The sequence below is a fragment of the Acipenser ruthenus genome, chromosome 40 (assembly GCF_902713425.1).
Source record: "Acipenser ruthenus chromosome 40, fAciRut3.2 maternal haplotype, whole genome shotgun sequence".
Lineage (NCBI taxonomy): Eukaryota > Metazoa > Chordata > Actinopteri > Acipenseriformes > Acipenseridae > Acipenser > Acipenser ruthenus.
In genome coordinates this window covers 171,051-193,408 of record NC_081228.1, presented here as the reverse complement: position 1 = coordinate 193,408, position 22,358 = coordinate 171,051, and the positions used below count along the sequence as shown (strand labels likewise).

Below are 22,358 nucleotides of genomic sequence, written 5' to 3'. Positions count from 1 at the left end.
AAAAAAGCACTTGGGGTCTGACCTCGGTATTATACCGCAGCGAAATCGAAATTCTATCTCATTGCCTTCTCATTTAATCACATTTCATCCAACGAAGCTCTTCACCTCGCGGTTCTTGTGTGCATTGAGAGCATCAAGTGATTGTTGTACAAGGGCCTAGACTGGAATTGTAGGTTAATTGTGTTTCTGATAAGTGGATGTGACTGTAAACCCATGTTGTCCCTTCTCAATTGCTTGAGCAGAAACTATAGCTCTGTCAGCGGGGTGTTTCACAAAGACCTAAAGCTTTTCATTTCATTCAGGGCAGCAGAAACTAGCACTTTGAGTAAGCGCTCACCCAGGCTTCTTTTGAAATCCCTTTTCTTCATTCCTCTGGAAGCATTTTCAGTAGTTTAACCAGATCATCTTCCAGGTCCTGTTCTTGCTGTGTATGAACAGCACCATCCCTCTCCATTGAAGTAGCTCTGATCACTGTTTGAAATGCAGCCTCTTCCTGTGGATCTGATCACTGTTTGAAATGCAGCCTCTTCCTGTGGATTCAGTGCTATCAAGATGTTTTAAGGTCTCTCGCTACCTTTTCTTGTTTTAAATACTTTGATGTGGAATTTGCAGATATTTGAACACTATCCAGATTAAAGTTTGGGACTGCTGTTTCCTGGTACCTATCCACTTCCTGTGCTTCTGGTCTAGTTCCAGTTCGACTGCACACAGGAAGTGATTCGGTACAGTTAAAGATGTACAGAGATGCACCAAATCAAAATCAGGCGAAAAAAAACCACGTGAGGTTTTGAAAATCGACCCCAAACCCAAACCCCAAAAATAAAAAAGCAGAAGAAATTGTTCAATGAAGTCAATTTTTTTTTTATTCTCAACAGCAAGGTAGCTTATGTGTGGTGAACACTGATGCGTGTGACTGTTCAATACGTGTCTGTTGTGTGAAATGATACAAACACCATTGAATGACACAATTACTATTATTAATCTTTATTATAAATATTGCTATAATACTTTATACGGCATATACTGATTGACCAGAAGCAACTATGAAAGAGAATGTCGCTTCAGATATCATTTGAATCAAGTTTTTAAAATTTCTCTTACTCTTGTAAGATCTTTGCAATCATCCAGATTGGTTCTGTTGCTCCTTATTGATTGAATAACCATCCTCTGTCCTCTCAAATCATGTGACACTATGACTGAGTAGCCATCCTCTGTCCTCTCGAATCATGTGACACTATGACTGAGTAGTCATCCTCTGTCCTCTCAAATCATGTGACACTATGACTGCTAGCCCACACACTAAGCTCAGTCCTGTCACCACAGGACTAAAGGGACATTAATGCCCTGGACAGAGTCTGAAGACTAGCAAGTAGAGTAAACCCAGCAGGATTTAAAGGACTGAGATATGAAGAGAGGCTGAAAGAACTGAATCTATTGAGCCTGGAAAAAAAGGGGGGGCATGATGTGGTCCTTCAAATCTTAAAAGGAGTTAATCCTACCAATACTTGGAAATAGACTCAGGACAGAGGGAAAGAGACTCTTCACACAGAGAGTGTTGAGGGGATGGAGTGGGTTACCTAGTCATGTTGCTGAAGGAGACATTTCTTCACACGGTGCTGAGGGAATGGGATGGGTTACCTAGTCATGTTGTTGAAGGAGACTCTTCTTCACACAGAGAGTGCTGAGGGGATGGGATGGGTTATCTAGTCATGTTGCTGAAGGAGACTCTTCTTCACACAGAGAGTGCTGAGGGGATGGGATGGGTTATCTAGTCATGATGATGAAGGAGACTCTTCTTCACACAGAGAGTGCTGAGGGGATGGGATGGGTTATCTAGTCATGTTGCTGAAGGAGACTTCTTCACACAGAGAGTGCTGAGGGGATGGGATGGGTTATCTAGTCATGATGATGAAGGAGACTCTTCTTCACACAGAGAGTGCTGAGGGAATGGGATGGGTTACCTAGTCATGTTGTCGAAGCTGAATCACTTTGAGATCAATCAGCTGCTCGGAAGCCGATGAGCTTCGCTGGGCAGAAGTTCCTCGTCTCACTGATGTTGTTTGGTTCTGCTCTCTGTCTACGTGTGTAGAGTGGGCGGGGCTGGCAGGGTTGAAAGGTGTCATGTGATTTGATGGAACTGCTCTCTGTCTCTGCGTGTGTAGAGTGGGCGGGGCTGAAAGGCGTCATGTGATTTATATGGAACTGCTCTGTCTGCGTGTGTAGAGTGGGCGGGGCTGGCAGGGTTGAAAGGCGTCATGTGATTTGAATGGAATGAGGAAGGTGTTCTACAAGCTCAGCGCTGTGAAGACTCGATGCTGGAGAAGCATGTGACCCGCTCTGAATGATTGCAAACATCGTCAAACAGGAAAAAACAAAAAGCAATTGAAATGAGGTTTGAAGCTAGTTTCTCTTTGAAATAAGTGGAAAGGTCCGTCCTGTACTCCACACAGTGGAACACAACACCAAAGCAGCACAAACACTCACAGGACTTTGGTTTGTACCTTTTTGTATAAATGGGACTTTACCCAATATTCCAGACAAAAACTAAAAAATACAAATCTTTCATTTTAAATTAAAGAAAGGCACAGCACTAGTACACACACGTGTTTCTTGAAAGGAACATTTCCATACAATTTCTAAAACCCTAATTTATACAAAGCTTCATTAGACGACCAGCAATGTTAGAATTTGTTTTGTTTTAAAGTACAGTTTTTGTGTTGTTGATAAACAAGCACTAAACATTATGCAGCACCTCGAGACCAGAGCTGCAGTCAGACAGGAAGCTCGCTACAGAGCTGCACTCAGACAGGGAGATCATTTCCTGTCCACAGCTGATCTCACGTCCCTGAACGGGTTACAGAGCTTCTATTTAAATGTGTCTTTTAAAATTACAGGTGTTCTTTTTTTTCTTCTTTCAAATCCACTTCAGTTTATTGTCCTCAGTTTTTCTTTTACACATTTCTGAAAAATATTTCACAAGAAAATGCACGCCCCTTTAAATCAATCAATCAAATAAAAAGATGAAGCTTCATGTAAGGTCAGTCGTAAAGGTTCAACGACAGGGTCCAGTGTGAAGAGATCTCCAGTCTATGACCGAGGATCTACAAGAACCACCCTAGCAGCAACTGTGCTGGACTTCCTACAGTCGTGAAAGTATTGCTTTAATGTTGCACAGCAATGCCGTCCGCACTGCCTGTGTTAAACCAGCTCCTCCGTGCTGAAGGAGGCCTGTGTGCAATGTGCAGTGTTTTTCCTATCTAAAAAGTTGTTGTGCTTAAATTGAGGTGTACCTTCAGCGATGAAACTCTTGCTAAACGCTCCAGTCCCTTGCTGTGGTCCAAAAGGGTTCAGGGGCGGTCAGTTCGTCGCACGTACCCGTCTCATTTTGGTCGACCCATGTTCTCCTGGTCGCTAGGGCAAAAAAATCTTTGAAGGAAAAAACTAATTGCTCCTCCTCCCTGCTTTCCCCTCCCCGTGCTTCCTGGAGGTAATACTGCGTTTTCATGTAGTAGTGTTTGTTTAGTTCACCAGGACGAAGCCGTTCTGGGGGTCTACGGTCTCCATCATTTCGCAGTCGAACAGCGAGCTGTGCAGCTCGGGGACAGCGAGAGGGGAGTTTGCTGCCGGGTGCGCAGGGTACTGGTAGTGCTCTGGGGAGGGGGAGGGGTTCGGGCCCAGCTCGCAGGGCTGGTAGCTGTAGTTCAGAGCCTCCTGCTGCGGAGGGAGGTGGTAGAGGTGGCTGGGTGTCTGGACTGGGTACTGGCCAAGGTAGGGATCGTACTGGAGCTGCTGCTCTCCTGGGGGCTCCAGTACTGGGCTGAGGTACTGGCCCGGGACCTGCTGAGCCTGGGCCTGGCTTTGAGGGCTCTGCTGGGCTAGCTGCACTGGGGCCCGGGGAGGCTGGTCCGGAGGTGCGTAGGAACCCTCTGCGATCTGCATCTGGTTGAAGTAGGCCTGCAGCTGGGACTGTTTCTGCAGGAAGAGCCGCTTCTGGTGCAGCCTGCGAGGAGGAGAGGGAGACAGGGTTGGAGTGCTGCTCACGGCAGCCTGGACCCCCGTACTGTGTGGAAGAGCAGCAATGTGTAGTTAAGCACACACAGGCACAGTGTACCCGACGAGCACAGCAAAGTGAAAAGCTGGCAAAGCGTGGGCAAGTATTGAAAAGCACAGACAGGTATGGTAAAGCACATTAAACTATGGGAAATCTGCAGTGCACATTTACAGTGGTGCAGCACAGGGGGAGCCGGGTACATGTTCAGTTTGGCATAGCGACTTTACAATAAGCAGAACACATGCAACACTGCAATGTGCCCCCCCCCCCCCCCCCAGTCCAGAGCTTCAGCACTCCGTGTGATCGAACCCCAGCCCGGAGCCTCCACATACCTGTGTTCTTGAAGCTGCTGCTCCAGACTTCTCGGGCTTTCCTTGCAGTACATCTGACAGCTGTTCTGTGCCTGTGCTAACAGACTGGCTTCCTGTAGATTAGGCAGAGAAGAAAGACACACAAAGATCACACTACATACAAACCAAGGCTCAGGGCTCACTGCGGGTAAAGCAAGGCAGAGCACAGCACAGCGAAGCAGCACAGCACAGCGACGCACAGAGACAGCACAGGCAAGCAGGTTAGAGCACAGCACAGCGACGCACAGAGACAGCACAGGCAAGCAGGTTAGAGCACAGCACAGCGACGCACAGAGACAGCACAGGCAAGCAGGTTAGAGCACAGCACAGAGACAGAGACTTCAACTGCATAGGCACTGCATTCCACTTTTATTTATTAATTAATAAAATGCCGATTTGTATCCTTTTTAAATGATATATATATATATATATAATATAAATCCACATTGACTGAAGCCTTGGACCCACCTGCAGTCTATGCGTTAGGTACTGGGTCTCCAGACTCTGCCGTCGGGACAGTAACTGAGGGTGGATTGGGTTTTGGAACATTGCTACATCCTCCTGCTGCTGGGGAGGTTCACCCTAAAAGAGAAAACAAACACAGTATTAGCAACAGCCTGCCCTGGACTGGGGGAGGGGAGCACTGTGTGGGTCCTGGACTGGGGGAGGGGAGCACTGTGTGTCTTCTGGTCCTGGTTTCTGTTCAGTGCTTAAAGTATTGGTTTGGGTTGAACCACATCAACTCCTTTTAAGATTTCAGACTTCCTTGAGGCTCACCTGCTGCTGCCTGTCCAGGAGGTCTTGCAGGTGGGGTGCTGTGGACGCGAGGGCAGGGTCTTCACTGGAGCCCATCCGTTCGTACAGCATCTGCACCTTATTGAGCTCCAGGATCCCTTTGGTCCGCGCCAGGTTTTGGAGGTGCTGCCGGAATGCCACGGTTCCTAAACAAGGATATTAATCCCAAGTGTTAGAAACGTGTTCTACCGCAGGCTTCACAAAGACAGTGCTCCTTCCAGAACAGGGACCCTTCTGATTGTGTGCGTCCATCCGTCACACTCTACAAGTGAACACAACAAATGCCTGCATTTGTCATCTCCACCCAACTTCAATCACACACTCCCAGCCTCTCACTGAAGCTTCTTCAATCACACACTCCCAGCCTCTTACTGAAGCTTCTTCAATCACACACTCCCAGCCTCTCACTGAAGCTTCTTCAATCACACACTCCCAGCCTCTCACTGAAGCTTCTTCAATCACACACTCCCAGCCTCTCACTGAAGCTTCTTCAATCACACACTCCCAGCCTCTTACTGAAGCTTCTTCAATCACACACTCCCAGCCTCTCACTGAAGCTTCTTCAATCACACACTCCCAGCCTCTCACTGAAGCTTCTTCAATCACACACTCCCAGCCTCAATTGCCATAGTTGCAGAGGGGGCAGAAATAAATGTTGCACACCCCAGTGGCCATTTCTAAAACTTGGGAAATGTCTTTTCAGAAGCAGACCCAGCTCTTAAAAAGCCAGTTAGTGGGCCTGGAAGACAAGGTAAGCAAACTGAGAACTTCGGGTAGCACCAGCTGTCTGTTTTAAAATGAAAATCCAAGCTCGCTAGAACATGCGTTTCTATAAAAACCACACAGACCTCTGTAGCTAATGGAAGTCCAAAAGATGTATTGAATGAGTTTAACAGTAAGAAATAGGTGTTGAAATCGCTGTATCTGATTCCCAACCCCCATCCCATCTGTCTTCTCAATACAGCAGCAAAGGAGAAGTCGTAGCAGCTGTGCAAGAATGAAAGTGTCACCTCCCCTCACTCCCAGCTAGTCTCGAAACAAACCCGCTCTGAACGGACTGGAACGTCTTTACAAAGCAAGAGCTTGTGTTACTGGAGCGCTGTCACTGTGGAAGCACAGCTGGCTTTAAGCAGGCTCAAGGGCTACGTTACAGGGTGACAAACGGCTTTCTGTTATTTATTTAGAGGGATGTGGTGCGCTGTGTAGAAAAGGCAACTAGTTACTTAACTGTGTTCTGGACTCGGTTCTGGATTAGTTTGCATGCCTTACTCTTCGGGCGTCTGCTTGTACTTCCTCGGTTATTTCACTTAAGAACATAAGCCCATGTGTGATTTGGCCCATCTAAGCTTGCCCGCTTCCTCAGAGCTGACTGATCTTGTGCCGCTGTGGGGAAGCTCCTCCCTAGCGCTCACCTTGTGTCAGGGACGTGTCGGAGGCTCGCCGGCCCTCGCGGAAGCTCACGGGGGAGCGGTTGTGTGCCTCTCGTTTCTGAGCGCTCAGGGCCTGCATCGCCGGGTTCGGGGGTCTCATTCCAATGAACGGAGGAGTCATTCTGCTCAGACCGGGGGGCTCCTCCAGTAAGCTGAGGTCACTGTGGACAGAGCCCGTCTCGTACTCAGAGTCCATGCTGCCCAGAGAGGGGTCAGTGCTCATAGCAAACAGCTTCCCTGTGAGCGAGAGAAACCACTTTGTTATCAAAGTAGGACATGCATTTGCAACGCTGCTGTTTCACCCAACAGGATGCATGTGATGAAATGTGCAATGCTGACAGAACTGGAGCAAGTTTCAAACACTGTTCCCGACAGGGAACCAAACCAGGCTTCAGAAAGCGTGCGCTGTTCCTGAAACGCCTGCAAGTTATTTTGGAGTTGCTGGTAATTCCCGTGGTCTCTCGGACTCACCAGCGCTGGGAGCCATGCCGGGCTGGTTGCTGACCTCGGACAGGGTGTGCCTGCGCTGCCCGTAGCGGGAGCTCTGGAAGGCAGTGCAGACCAGCAGGGGGTCCTCCTCACACTCCGGACCCTCCGTCTCGATCCCCTCGTCGATGGAGGTCTCCATCATGTTGCTAGGAGACGCTGGGCAGCCCTTGCGCACCGCTGGGGGGGGCAGGGGCTCCAGGAGGGATCCATTCACCTGGAGAGGGAGAGGGAGAGGGAGAGCTGCAAGTGAGTTCAATACTGAATAAGATAGGTGGGTTATTTATTAATTAATTCTTTCATTAGTCTGTTTAATGTCGAGTGGATAAAACCATCGCTCTCTGTTCTGGATTGCACAATGTGTTGAATAGAAGACTCCAGATCATGTTGCTCGCAGTTTCAGACGGTGGAGAATGACTTCCTCATGATTCTATGATTTGTATTTTTGATTTCTGATTCTATGATTTGTATTTTTGATTTCTGATTCTATGATTTGTATTTTTGATTTCTGATTCTAGGATTTGTATTTTTGATTTCTGATTCTAGGATTTGTATTTTCATCCGTGGAGATGCGAGTACTCGTGTTGTTGGGGTAATTCATTTTCAAAATTCCGTGCCAAACTTCACACCCGCAACAAAGCTGACAGGATCGCTAAACGACATTCGTACTTGAATGTATTTCTCTGTGTCACAGCGCTGCCTCCAGCGTGCGATCGTGTGTATTCTTTCTGTGCCGGCCCCGCCATTCAGAGGGCCTGCAGTGGTTTTCTGCTGGAGTCCTTGTAGTTCGCTCTCCATCGGCACAGGCATGGTCAAAGGCACTGGTTTTGATTGTGAATGCATTTCTTTAGCGAGTGTTCCTGTTGATATTACAGGCTGTGTGTTTCCATTGCCGCAGTGAATGGAATATCTAAGCACTGCATGTCTCTGTTTCTGCTGCAGTTCTCCCTGGAGCAGGATGACAGACGGAGCAGGAATCACTCTGGAATGCACAGACAGGAAGTGTTTACTGGCTCAGAACCAACCGGAAAAGACTTCCCTCCCTTCCGATCTCTCGAAGGATCAGCTACAAGGAGTGCGACTGGCGACTCATTCTGGGATTATCTTGCTGAAAATCGGAGAGAGAAACAGAATACCTGCTAGGAATAACCACCATTTCCTTTTCTCTGCACAAACACACACAAATCCAACTTCAGAAATCGAAACCCTGATCAAGGAATTACGGCATTCACAACTATTACACAGAAGTCTTTGTAAAGTCTTCTAGTGCAAACGTTTGTCCCTGAATTCATTGCCAAGTTTCGACTGGCGAGGGGCTTCTCTAGATCTACGCAAACCTGTTAGTGTGACACTTCTAAGAACAGGAGGAAGCCATTGGGCCCGTCTGAGCTCGCCCAGTCCATCAGGACAGTGTCGGCTTGTCTGATGAGCTGTGTTTCCAGTGAGGCTCTGTTCATCAGATCACTCCCGCTGCATGCTTCATGGCCAGGTCCTCCAGGGGCTTCTCCTGTGTGCCAGTGGATCCCAGGGGCCCGCCCTCTGCTGGCACCAGCAGACTCACTCATTCAATTAGCAGACGCAGCTGGGAATCGACACTTTATTAGGAACACCCCTGACTTCTTCAAACTGACTCCACGGCTTTACCTTGGGCGTGCCCACAACGTCGTCCTCCATGAAGCTGATGTCGGCAGGGCCCGAGGATTGTGGGAAGGTGGGGGCCTGTGGGAGGACTGGGGAGCGGAGCAGCCGGACACTGTGAGGCAGAAGGCTCACCTGAGGTCCTACAGTGCTGACCTGCAATCACAGGAGAGACGGGTCACGTGATGGGCAAGGGTTCAGATGGACCGCAGGTGCGGCTGTGTCCACTGCCACGTGCACCATGTTTGAGAAGAGTCACAATACATTTAAAAACATATGTAATGCACGTATAAAACAGCCAAGTGTTATGAAACCGTGCGCTCACAAACACAACCCCGGATTCATTCATTATTATTATTTATATATAGTGTTTGACCACGTTTACCTGCACTGTTCGACTCCATAAAGAAGTGCCAGCCAAGGCTTCTTTCAAATCCATTTCTTGCCTCTTTCTACCCCTAGCAGCAGTGTGCCTGGTCTCTCTCTCTCTCTAGTGCTGAGCACGGCTTTAACCCCTGCCTTCCCTCTTCTTAACAACATTATCACTGCTTCCCCTTTTCTTGTGGCAATGTTTTGCTGGTTTAAATGCAATTCATTTCATATGGGTTCTCCACCACTGGAGTAATCTTTCAGTACTGCTTTCACAGTAACCTTGCTCATACAGTATGACCAGCAGCACCCCGGCTGGTTACCTTGGCGACGGTCGGCTCGGCGATGGTGCTTGGCCGTCGTTGTCGAGCGTCGAGCCGCTGGTCCACCGGGAAGCTGCTCCGGTGAGATTTCAGCCTCTCCACAAGCAGGTAATAAATAGCAGCAAAGTGATTGTAACTCTTGTTCTGGAGGGACTGTGAGGAGAAAGAGGGAGAGACTGATCAGGAAGCCCCCAGGGAAGCAGACTTTCTGAGTGAGCAGCTTCTCATGGGAACAGCAAAGCCTGGCTGTGTCTTCTATCAGTCTGCAGAACATGGGAACTGTGCCGGGGAAGGAGCTGTGTGCCACTGTCCCTGCAAACACTTACAATTCTGTGCAGCTAACTTGTAACAGTGACAGATTACTTTCTAAAAGTAACTGCATTACCGGAACAGATTACTTTGAAACCCCTGGAGATCTCTTATATTTCCTGTGCAGCTGTCAGTGGGTGTACCTCAATGCTCGTGTCAGTGTGGGTGTACCTCGATGCTCGTGTCAGCGGGTGTACCTCGATGCTCGTGTCAGCGGGTGTACCTCAATGCTCGTGTCAGTGTGGGTGTACCTCGATGCTCGTGTCAGTGTGGGTGTACCTCGATGCTCGTGTCAGCGGGTGTACCTCGATGCTCGTGTCAGTGTGGGTGTACCTCGATGCTCGTGTCAGTGTGGGTGTACCTCGATGCTCGTGTCAGTGTGGGTGTACCTCGATGCTCGTGTCAGTGTGGGTGTACCTCGATGCTCGTGTCAGTGTGGGTGTACCTCGATGCTCGTGTCAGTGTGGGTGTACCTCGATGCTCGTGTCAGTGGGTGTGTACCTCGATGCTCGTGTCAGTGTGGGTGTACCTCGATGCTCGTGTCAGTGTGGGTGTACCTCGATGCTCGTGTCAGTGTGGGTGTACCTCGATGCTCGTGTCAGTGTGGGTGTACCTCGATGCTCGTGTCAGTGTGGGTGTACCTCGATGCTCGTGTCAGTGTGGGTGTACCTCGATGCTCGTGTCAGTGGGTGTACCTCGATGCTCGTGTCAGTGTGGGTGTACCTCGATGCTCGTGTCAGTGTGGGTGTACCTCGATGCTCGTGTCAGTGTGGGTGTACCTCGATGCTCGTGTCAGTGTGGGTGTACCTCGATGCTCGTGTCAGTGTGGGTGTACCTCGATGCTCGTGTCAGTGTGGGTGTACCTCGATGCTCGTGTCAGCGGGTGTACCTCGATGCTCGTGTCAGTGTGGGTGTACCTCGATGCTCGTGTCAGTGTGGGTGTACCTCGATGCTCGTGTCAGTGTGGGTGTACCTCGATGCTCGTGTCAGTGTGGGTGTACCTCGATGCTCGTGTCAGTGTGGGTGTACCTCGATGCTCGTGTCAGCGGGTGTACCTCGATGCTCGTGTCAGTGTGGGTGTACCTCGATGCTCGTGTCAGCGGGTGTACCTCGATGCTCGTGTCAGCGGGTGTACCTCGATGCTCGTGTCAGTGTGGGTGTACCTCGATGCTCGTGTCAGTGTGGGTGTACCTCGATGCTCGTGTCAGTGTGGGTGTACCTCGATGCTCGTGTCAGTGTGGGTGTACCTCGATGCTCGTGTCAGTGTGGGTGTACCTCGATGCTCGTGTCAGTGTGGGTGTGTACCTCGATGCTCGTGTCAGTGTGGGTGTACCTCGATGCTCGTGTCAGTGTGGGTGTACCTCGATGCTCGTGTCAGTGTGGGTGTACCTCGATGCTCGTGTCAGTGTGGGTGTGTACCTCGATGCTCGTGTCAGTGTGGGTGTACCTCGATGCTCGTGTCAGTGGGTGTACCTCGATGCTCGTGTCAGTGTGGGTGTACCTCGATGCTCGTGTCAGTGTGGGTGTACCTCGATGCTCGTGTCAGTGTGGGTGTACCTCGATGCTCGTGTCAGTGGGTGTACCTCGATGCTCGTGTCAGTGTGGGTGTACCTCGATGCTCGTGTCAGTGTGGGTGTACCTCGATGCTCGTGTCAGTGTGGGTGTACCTCGATGCTCGTGTCAGTGTGGGTGTGTACCTCGATGCTCGTGTCAGTGTGGGTGTACCTCGATGCTCGTGTCAGTGTGGGTGTACCTCGATGCTCGTGTCAGTGTGGGTGTGTACCTCGATGCTCGTGTCAGTGTGGGTGTACCTCGATGCTCGTGTCAGTGTGGGTGTACCTCGATGCTCGTGTCAGTGTGGGTGTACCTCGATGCTCGTGTCAGTGTGGGTGTACCTCGATGCTCGTGTCAGTGTGGGTGTACCTCGATGCTCGTGTCAGTGTGGGTGTACCTCGATGCTCGTGTCAGCGGGTGTACCTCGATGCTCGTGTCAGTGTGGGTGTACCTCGATGCTCGTGTCAGTGTGGGTGTACCTCGATGCTCGTGTCAGTGTGGGTGTACCTCGATGCTCGTGTCAGTGTGGGTGTACCTCGATGCTCGTGTCAGTGTGGGTGTACCTCGATGCTCGTGTCAGTGTGGGTGTACCTCGATGCTCGTGTCAGTGTGGGTGTACCTCGATGCTCGTGTCAGTGTGGGTGTACCTCGATGCTCGTGTCAGTGTGGGTGTACCTCGATGCTCGTGTCAGTGGGTGTGTACCTCGATGCTCGTGTCAGTGTGGGTGTACCTCGATGCTCGTGTCAGTGTGGGTGTACCTCGATGCTCGTGTCAGTGTGGGTGTACCTCGATGCTCGTGTCAGTGTGGGTGTACCTCGATGCTCGTGTCAGTGTGGGTGTACCTCGATGCTCGTGTCAGTGTGGGTGTACCTCGATGCTCGTGTCAGTGTGGGTGTACCTCGATGCTCGTGTCAGTGTGGGTGTACCTCGATGCTCGTGTCAGTGGGTGTGTACCTCGATGCTCGTGTCAGTGTGGGTGTACCTCGATGCTCGTGTCAGTGGGTGTACCTCGATGCTCGTGTCAGTGTGGGTGTACCTCGATGGTCTTGTGCTGGTCAATCCCCAGGCTCTGCATGAGTCGCAGTACTTGTTCGTTGTATTCGCCCATCCTGGACTCGCTGTCCTCTAGCGCCCCCTGCTGGTAGAGCACGGGCCGCGGCACTGGCACCTCCAGCAGCATCCACTTGTGTTCCTTGATCTGAGCGATGGTCAGTCGCTTGGAAGGGTCTAGAACCAGCATCCTCCGGATCAGATGCTCGCAGTCTGACGAGAGGAGCACAGAGACACACAGAAAGGGCTTGACTCACTCCCTCACATGGTAATGACTGCTTGCAAACCGTACCCAATATTTCACTTCTTTACCTGTTCACGATCACCTGTGTTCTTTATCATTCTGAGATTATTATTGAACATGTTTAGGGCTAAGGTCCTTTTTTTTAACCACAGTCAACTGTGGAGCTGTGAGTTAGTAAAGGGAAGATCTCTATAGAAAAGCATGATGAAAGTGTGGATAAGAATTCCAGCTGGCTCACCAGCGTGTGCTGCTCCGCTCTGTTCTGAACATCTCTTGGAAGCTATGCGGGCTCCAGCACCGTGCAGGATGCCTTTGTATCTGCTTTTAGAGCTGCGTGGAGCGAGTTTCTGCAGGACAGGCACACTAAATAATCTCTCCACCAGTTTGCACAACCCGCTCCTCACCGTGGCATTCAAGCACAATTAGAGAAGCTAACAATGAGACTCCTGCGTCAAACTCGCCCTTCTCTAATCAACCTCCAAACTAACAAGGCCACTTTCCCAGCACGTTGCCCAGCCTGGGGGGTCGACTGCAGGGCTGTGAATGAGCTCCATTCTGGAACCTTGAACAGTGTGTCTATAGGAATTCCACAAGCTGATACGCAGGTACTGAAGCCCCTGTGGAGCGGCACATGCTGGGTTTCCCAGTTTAACAATACTGGGTAGAACACACTGAATTCTTAACGGAGCACCCCCCTAGTGGCTGGCTGTATTACCTTCAGACATGAAGTAGGGGATCCTGAAGCGACCCTCCAGGACTCTCCTTCTCAGCACAGGCAGGGAGGGTCCGTCGAACGGGAGGGCTCCGCACACCAGCACATACAGGACCACCCCCAGACTCTGAGAGAGAGGGAGAGACACCAGCAATGACACGCTGTGCAGGGACTGCATGTACAGGGCGAGAGGACTGAGGAGTTCAGCTCAAAAACAATAACTTCAGTAAATCTCAGAATTTTTTTCATATCATTTTTAAACAATAATATGCATGAATTTCCATTTAAATTCTAAATGATATTCACAATCACAATGTACTTTAATGTGCATCGCTTCTTACACAGTCAGTACTGCTAAATGAAGAAATCCTAACAGACACGTGCATTCGATGTGTGTGCAGTCAAGAGGTCACAGTGTAGTGATGGGGGGAGTGCAGGGGGCCCTACCCAGATATCGAGCTGCGGACCCTCGTACTGCTGCCCCTCAAACACCTCCGGGGCTGCGTAGGGGGGGCTCCCACACCACGTGGTCAGGGGCTCCCCGGCCTCGAAGAAATTACCAAAGCCAAAATCTGTGAGAGAGACAAACAAAAAAAAAACACACTGAACCAGACCTGGGAATAGAGCTACTGCTGCTGAACTTGTGTCCTTGAAAAACAAACACGAAACAACCTGGCTCACAAACTGTACAAACACAAAGCGCTGCGACAACGTGAGACCTTCATACTGCTTTCAGTGTGACAGAGAAACAACCTGGCTCACAAACTATAAGAACACAAAGCGCTGCGACAACGCGAGACCTTCATACTGCTTTCAGTGTGCCAGAGAAACATGAGGGGGTCAGTGGTACACACACACACACACACAAACAGAGAGACACACACACACACACACAGATAAACACATGGATAAGCAGAGACACACACACACAGGGACACACAAGGATAGCAGAGACACACACACAAGGATAGCAGAGACAGAGGGACACACACAGGGACACACACTGTGACAGGTAGAGACATATTAATTTGATGGTGAAGCAGCTACAGAAAGCTGCATTTTCTTCCTTCTTTTTGCATTGTGGTTTGAGTCACTGAAGCCTTTACTAAACCTCAATTAAGACGCAAGCTTGTTATACTGAACGGTTTCAAACCATTACCATTTTTGGTTATAGAATGCAGAGATAAACAGAGATTTTTGGCCATCTATAAAAAAGGCTGTAAATTCATAAAATAAACACTGAAGAAAGGTATAAACAAATACAGAATGAACTCATGTTGCTTTACAAAGTCGAGTGAAACCTGCTGATCAATGTTACATTAACATACTGAACCACACACCTCTTTATACTGAATGAAACACTGTCAAAATCTAACATGCCATACTGTGCTGCTGGTATGGCTTCTGGTAGCCTTTTTTTTTTTTTGGTTTTGTGATATGATTGTGTAGTTTCTTTGATGACACGATGTTACACAGAAGATCTCAGTCGTGTTCATATCGTTTCTCCTCAGTCCTAGATAAAGGTTTTGTCTGGAGCTGTGCTTGATTGAAGGCAGGGCTGACGCAGGGTCAGGTGTGCTTCCAGAGAGCTGGCTGCTAGCTGCTGTTTCGTTGTGGAAGTTACAAGAGGAACACGCCAGTCTGAAGGCTAGTTAACTTTGTTAGGGTAGGGATTGGTTTCCCTGTATGTGTGTGTGTGTGTGTACAGTATCCCCTCTGAGCATGTGGCAGGCCTGTGACCTCGGATCAGCCTTTAGCCGCAGATAAAAACAAAGCTCTCTCTGGCTCGCCGCGTCTGCCAGCGAGGCTAAATGGATTTGCAGTCCTGAATGCTGAACATTTGATTGTATTAGCACAGGCTGGGAGCTCGCTCACATCCACCCCACGTGACAGCGCTGAGGTCGCTCTTAGTTAACCTCTTCTTGTCTTTCGCATGTTGCTGACAGCGTGTTTCTCCCTGCATTGCTCGCTAAAACCGTATTTTTTCCCCCAAACGAAAATGTTTAGCCTTCTCGTGCACTTTCACTGGATCAGACTGTGTTGACAGTCCTGTTTGTTTACCCAGTGAATGGCTTTGTACTCAGGTGGGTCCTCGCATATAAAACATAACCGTAATACAAACACTGTGATGTGCGAAAAACAGAATCGGAGCGGTGAGGGATATACTGAGAAATACATCACTTCAAATTACCAGGAAGAAGGAGACTCCTCCCCTTCTAGTCTAACAGCAACGCTTCACAGATAAGGGCTTGTGAATTTATTTCAGCTACATTAGTAAAGCTCAGTAAACAAAACGCATTCCTTTAAATGGAAGGATAAAGCAGGCGCACAGTAGAAAGGTACAGTGCCGGTCTCCTGCTCTGTGCTAACCCTCTTGACGTGATGAATACTGAACAGGCAGCATTGACGTCAATGCTCCTCTGGTGTCCTGTCTGTTTCAGGAACTCGCCCAGGAGAACGCTTCACAATAATAGTCTCTAATCCTCCTGCACCTGCTGCCTGTAACTGGATCCAGACACAGTCCTGCACTTCACTGCAGCTGGCCAGTCTACCAGAGCCCCTGCACAGAGAGAACTTTAGAAACCCATGCAACCACAAACACTTCGACTCGTCTTCAACAGATACAGTGACTAGCGTTTTGACTTGAAGTCTTCAACGTCTTCAATAGATCCAATGACTAGCGTTTTGACTTGAAGTCTTCTTCAACGTCTTCAATAGATCCAATGACTAGCGTTTTGACTTGACGTCTAGTTGAAACATTTGTCATTGAATCTATTCACCAGGCTGACTGAAGACATTGAGAAGGGCTTCTAGTCGCAGTGTTTGCCGTTGAAGTGATTGAGTTTCTTTCAGTATTTCAGCTACTTCACAAGGTCACTGTGGAGCCGGTGGCATTTCTATCACAGACTCTCCTGTATCTGGCCTCTGTGGCTCTTTCTTTGAAATGTCCAGCAGCCCGCGAGGGCTTTGAAGCCCCGTCTGACCTTTCTTTGTGCAGGCTGCTCTCCCAGGGTGTGCAGAGGAGGAATGTGCCGGGGCACAGCGGGACCCCTTTTCACATTTCACAAATAAACCAGGAGCCCTGGAAATGTCAGCCGTCCCTGAGTGAGGGCCAGCCAGGACCGAGAGAGAGAGGCACGAGGGAAAGGAAAAGAGAGAGAAACAAACACCAGAGAAGACAGAAAGAAAAGAGAGAAGAAAAAGAGGGAAAGAAAAGGTAGATGCAGCTTTCTAAAACAGCTGAATAAAGCAATCACCAATCTCACAGGCTCTCGACAGTGTGTTTCACACTGTGGGATTGCTCTCACAATCCCTCAGCCTCACACACCCTGCCTCCCTGTGCTTCAGCAGGCAGTCCACAGCATGGCTAGGTACCCCGCTCTGTGAAGAGGCGTCTCCTCTACCCTTTGTCTGAATTCCACTTCGTTTCTCTGCTCAGATCGGTCACTGTGTTCAGTGAGACTGCTTTGAATTTAACACGCTGTGCCCAATGCCGTAGGGGCATGTGTGGGATTGCTCTCACAATCCCTCAGACTCACACACCCCGCGTCCCCGTGCTTCAGAAGGCAGTCCACAGTACATTAGCACCTTGCTGCAGGAAACGGCAGGTCCCTGTTAATTCAGAGCACCTTCTCCCATCCCCCTTTTCATATCGAGCTGCTACACGACCGCCTCTGAAAGGCTGGTCAGGGGCTCCTTGATGAGCCCTCTCTGTGCTTCTGTCTCGTTTGGTAGAGCTGCTGAAAGTACACTGTGCCAGTCTGCAGGGCGTCTACGTCTTTCTGTATCGTTTGTATTGGATTGTAATGGAGCTCTGTATCGTTTGTATTGGATTGTAATGGAGCTCTGTATCGTTTGTATTGTGATAAAAGACCACAGCATGGCTCACTGTAGTTCACTAAATGGCTCTTGAATGAAATGTGTTTTGCAGTTGAATTAAGACATGCTCTCTCATTGAAAGTCTTTTTAACAACACATCATGAATGATTTTCAGAGCCAGCACGTGCACGGGGATACACACTGTGTGGGGACCTGCACATGGTGATGCATCAGTGTGCCGTTCCAGCCCTGCGGAGGGAGGCTAAAGCTGCTCACCGGCTATCTTGATGTTCATGTGTCCGTCCAGAAGCAGGTTCTCTGCCTTGAGGTCACGGTGCACGATGCTGTGGTCGTGACAGTACTCCACCGCGCACAGGATCTGCCAGAACTTGCGCCGCGCTTCCGGTTCACTCAGCCTCCCGTGGGTGGCCAGGTAGTCTGTGAAGAGAGAGTAATCCGATTCAGTTACTTATTACTACTATGAAAGCAATGTAACTACAGTTACAAATAGTTACTCCTCAGGCACAGTTGACATTTTACAGATTTAAATATTTTGTCTCTCGAACTCACTCTCCTCTGATGCCATTTTCTAGCAAGATGAGATGAAAAGTGTGTTCCTACCGGTCCTAACCCGAACCCCAGATGTATTTCCTGCTGTCTAACTTCCTGCCTGAGTTACGTCATTTCTAACTCTCTGATGTTTTAAGTGACTTTGCTGTCTGATTTGCTGTAATCGTTTTTCTTCCTGCATTCTCATGACCCGCCTCTCTATAAGGACGTCGCTCGCTGGCAGGGGCTCCCTTCTGAAAATCACTGCGTTGGAAGGAAAAAGTTTTTTGGCGGGGAACAAAATTCTCGTCCAAAAACAATGCCCCTCCCACAAGACCCTGCCCAACTCCGGTTGCCATGACGCCAAAAAAAATGCCGTGACAACCAGCACAACACAAAGGCACAGCACTGGTGTTCTGTGCTTAAGAGAGCAAACAAAAGAAACACACTGATAAATAAACCCCAGAGCTGTGCTTCAGGCCCTGTCGTGTCTCTCTATCTGCCCTTACATCGTGTACAATCAATCAACTCAAGTACTGGCTGGCATTTTACAGCTCTGGCTGGCTCAGATGGTAAAGCGCTGGACTCTGATGTGTAGAAGAGAGGAGGGATTATGAAACACACCCCTATTACACAGCAGGGCTCGGAGGTAAATACCAGGGATACCAGCTCAATGCTACGAGTGTTAACACTAATCATATATATATAATAATCGTGTGGCTTCCAGAGGAACATCTGTTTTTTATATGGTTTCCCTGCTCAAGCTGTGGAATCTGAAGCTGAAATAACTCCACACCCAGCAGGGTGACTGTGCAAAGTTTCTTAGTGCTGAAACAGTAAAAGATGTTTTTTCGTCACTCCATTATGATGTAAGCTTTCATACCCCCTGCTACTGTCCTCTCTCTAACTTTAATTCATTATCCCTGCAAATGTGACCAGAACTAAATAAGCCCTAAATGTAAAGTAACTTATTTCCATGAAATGTAATCTGTTCCCTCGTTTCAGTACCTGTGAAAAAGGAAGCGTTGAGAAATGTAATCAGACTGCAGGAAGGCGTTGCTCCCGCACACTGCTGCACACATGCCTTGTGTCTTTTGTCCTTGGGAGATTCCACTAAAATAACCTAAAGCATTGCAATTAGGGAGGGTGGGTATTTTTACACTCTGGCCTCTTTTGTTTGAGATGAAAATTGCTCTTGAGACTCAGGGATATCAAAAAGCCGACAGAGCAACCGTGCTGCATTTTATATCCTATACATCTATCAGATATTAAAATGCGAGTCTAGTTCAGATCGGAGCAAAATGAATCCGGTCCCCCATCACATGATCCAATAAAGACATGAGAGACCCGCCCCTCCCTACAGCAGTTCATTTCAGACACACTCATTTCAGCATTGGGTTCCTTTGCAGACCATTCGGACCCAGTCATTGATACATTGTGTTACATGAATGAATGAAAACACAATCATTTTTACCACAAAGACATTTCAAGCACGGTTCGGATATCAACCAATCAGCTGCTTCCCCTGTTTGACTGACGGGCGTTCAGCCAGTAACATGAACCAGATAACTGTCTGTTATCTTGAGATCAGCCAGAGAAGCGGAGCAGGGACCGAAAGGGCAAGCGTAGCGGGAGCATGCTGAGCGTGTGATTATACCACCTTGAGAAACCTGCCTGAATCAGAGTCTTTATCTTCAGTGTGTGAGCGAGACACACGAGCAAAAGAGCAATCCGCCTCCAGACAAGCAGAGGTGACGTCAGCCGCAGCCGTGTCCATCGCCGTGGTGGCTGACCGGGGATTTCTCAGCAGCCGTGTCCATCGCCGTGGTGGCTGACCGGGGATTTCTCAGCAGCTGCTCTCAGTGTCTTTACTGAGAAAGCACGAGGCCCCCCTGGGTCGTGGTGCTGCTTTAGGGGACTGTTTCTAGGACTGTTTTTCATCTGGTTGCACGTTACTGGCTGCAAGCACGTCTGCCAGGAGGTAAAAAGCAGTTTTTTCAGCTGTGCAGAGTTCAGTTCATTAGAGGTCTTGTTTTGGCCCCAGTCAGCAGAAGGACACGCTGCTGCTCAGCTGTAAATGAGTAACCAGGGACCTGCCAGCGGGACAGTGCTGGCTGTGTTGAAGGGAGTGCCAGTAACCCTGTGGAGAGGACAGGGCTCCGTCGCCAGGTAACTATGACGTCAGACGCCTGACCCCGAGATAACCAGGTTGAACTCAGTGGCAGGATCCTGGTTTGCTCTCGCTGTTGCGAGGGAGGGAGAGGCAGTATCTGAATCAGACACGCAAACTTAAGAACATTTCCGAACGAGAGGAGGCCGTTCAGCCCATCATGGCATGTCTGGTTTCCAGTGGATGACTGATCTCAAGTTACAGGACCCCAGTGCCTCATCAGCATGGCTATGTAGCCCACTCCGTATCATTTCTCCTCCTAATCGCTCTACAGCGGACCCTGGCTTGGGCGTGGCTCGCTCGTGGGATGGGAGGACGCGCCCTGAACCTTCAGTCCTCCTCAGCTGTGGGGGAATTGCTGCATTTGAGGCCGGTGTAGCTAATGGGAGTGAGAGAAGGGGGAGATTTATTCTAATACACGCAGCTGTTTACCCAAACGAAAGCCTGAACTGAGGAAAGTGACAAGGAGGGAAGAAGTAGGGCAGGCGGTCCCTGCAGAGAGGATTTCATTAGCATGCGAGTGGAGCCAGCGCCGCTTCTCTCCAGCACGCTGCTTTTATTCATGTAGCCCCCAGTTCAGATTGATAGTGCTGCCCTTGTAGCACGAGGGAGTGAAATTACTGACAGCACCGAGCTGCCCCTGTTTAATTAGAGCCCTGCTCAGAGAAACCATTTAACATGCTGGTTCCAGGAGGGGAGGGGACAGACACACACACACACACACATTTATTTATATTTCTGTACACTTGCTGTATTCACTCTGGCAATGCCTGTACGACACGTCATTTCAAGTTGAAAAGACAGGATTTACAGCTTCGGCTGTTCTTGTGCCCAAAAAAATGGAATCTAAAATCTTTGGAATGCATTCGTTTGTAAATTGCTATTTTCTAGAATACGGTCACTTTTTTCAAGCAGGTAATATTTTATCCAAGCCCTAAATAACAATAGAAATACTGAAAAGAAACTTCAATCCAGTGACAAAACACTTCAAAGCCCTTTTCAATGTCTTCAGATAATAATGATAATAATAATAATAATTATAATGATAATAATAATAATAATAATAATAATAATAATAATAATAATAATAATGATGATGATGATGATGAAGACTCTCGTCCGACAGCATTGCTGAGCACTGACTGACACGGATGACATCACCAGAGCCTCAGGGAGCACACCGAGTCATCCCCACACAGCGAGCTTCCAGAAACACAAGTGAAACACAGCGAATTCAAAAGAGAGATGCTGCACTCGGAATAGCAATGAACTCACCCAGCACCCCTGAGGGGAGTTCAATCCACACTGTGAACACACAGCACAAAAGCTCTCCAATCCAACAGTAATGTGAGTCTCATCAGCACAGCTGGGCTCTCCAAACTAGAGAAGGGGAGCTGTAGCTAACTATGCACCAGAAACAGTGCCGGCAGACAGGGCCCGTGCGCCCACACAGACACACACAGGGCTAGAGATCACTCAGCACTGCACTCTCCAACGCGAGGGGAAACACAGACACACACAGGGCTAGAGATCAGTCAGCACTGCACTCTCCAACGCGAGGGGAAACACAGACACACACAGGGCTAGAGATCACTCAGCACTGCACTCTCCAACGCGAGAGGAAACACAGACACACACAGGGCTAGAGATCACTCAGCACTGCACTCTCCAACGCGAGGGGAAACACAGACACACACAGGGCTAGAGATCAGTCAGCACTGCACTCTCCAACGTGAGGGGAAACACAGACACACACAGGGCTAGAGATCACTCAGCACTGCACTCTCCAACGCGAGGGGAAACACAGACACACACAGGGCTAGAGATCACTCAGCACTGCACTCTCCAACGCGAGGGGAAACACAGACACACACAGGGCTAGAGATCACTCAGCACTGCACTCTCCAACGCGAGGGGAAACACAGACACACACAGGGCTAGAGATCACTCAGCACTGCACTCTCCAACGCGAGGGGAAACACAGACACACACAGGGCTAGAGATCACTCAGCACTGCACTCTCCAACGCGAGGGGAAACACAGACACACACGGCTAGAGATCACTCAGCACTGCACTCTCCAACGCGAGGGGAAACACAGACACACACAGGGCTAGAGATCACTCAGCACTGCACTCTCCAACGCGAGGGGAAACACAGACACGCACAGGGCTAGAGATCACTCAGCACTGCACTCTCCAACGTGAAGGGAAACACAGACACACACAGAGCTAGAGATCACTCAGCACTGCACTCTCCAACGCGAGGGGAAACACAGACACACGCAGATACGATGACATCATTGGGCTGGGATTCGAATTCTCTGTCTCTCCTGTAGGTAGCAGTGTTCCTCTGAATCTGTGCAGTACATACTGTACCCACTGGGCACTTTAAAACACTGCGTGGGGAGCCTGAACCTTCCAGTAAAGAATAAAAACAGGAAACAGCAGGGCTGAGGTAGAGGCATGACATCATGAAGGATGACATCACCATACCTTTAGCGGCTTGA

The 22,358-nt window shown here is 49.3% G+C and overlaps 1 protein-coding gene across 3 annotated transcripts in view; it reads right to left on the bottom strand.

Moving 5' to 3' along the window:
* Window positions 1-968: 968 nt before the first annotated feature.
* LOC117966527 (serine/threonine-protein kinase SIK2-like) overlaps window positions 969-22,358 on the bottom strand; it is a 33,157-nt gene continuing 11,767 nt past the window's right edge. The window contains exons 4-16 of one of the 3 annotated variants that reach the window (XR_009311241.1): window positions 17,408-17,569; window positions 13,760-13,884; window positions 13,316-13,439; window positions 12,343-12,569; window positions 9,443-9,595; window positions 8,757-8,906; window positions 7,098-7,329; window positions 6,609-6,863; window positions 5,179-5,342; window positions 4,870-4,983; window positions 4,384-4,475; window positions 1,639-4,060; window positions 969-1,577 (exon numbers count right to left, since the gene is read on the bottom strand). Coding sequence is in view for 2 of the 3 variants with exons in the window: in XM_059009935.1 (XP_058865918.1) it covers window positions 3,520-4,060; window positions 4,384-4,475; window positions 4,870-4,983; window positions 5,179-5,342; window positions 6,609-6,863; window positions 7,098-7,329; window positions 8,757-8,906; window positions 9,443-9,595; window positions 12,343-12,569; window positions 13,316-13,439; window positions 13,760-13,884; window positions 17,408-17,569 (2,339 nt within the window). In the remaining variant the exon portion in view is untranslated. Of the gene's footprint in view, window positions 4,061-4,383; window positions 4,476-4,869; window positions 4,984-5,178; window positions 5,343-6,608; window positions 6,864-7,097; window positions 7,330-8,756; window positions 8,907-9,442; window positions 9,596-12,342; window positions 12,570-13,315; window positions 13,440-13,759; window positions 13,885-17,407; window positions 17,570-22,358 lie in introns of all 3 variants that reach the window. The other 2 variants (XM_059009935.1, XM_059009936.1) reach the window with 2 other exon arrangements.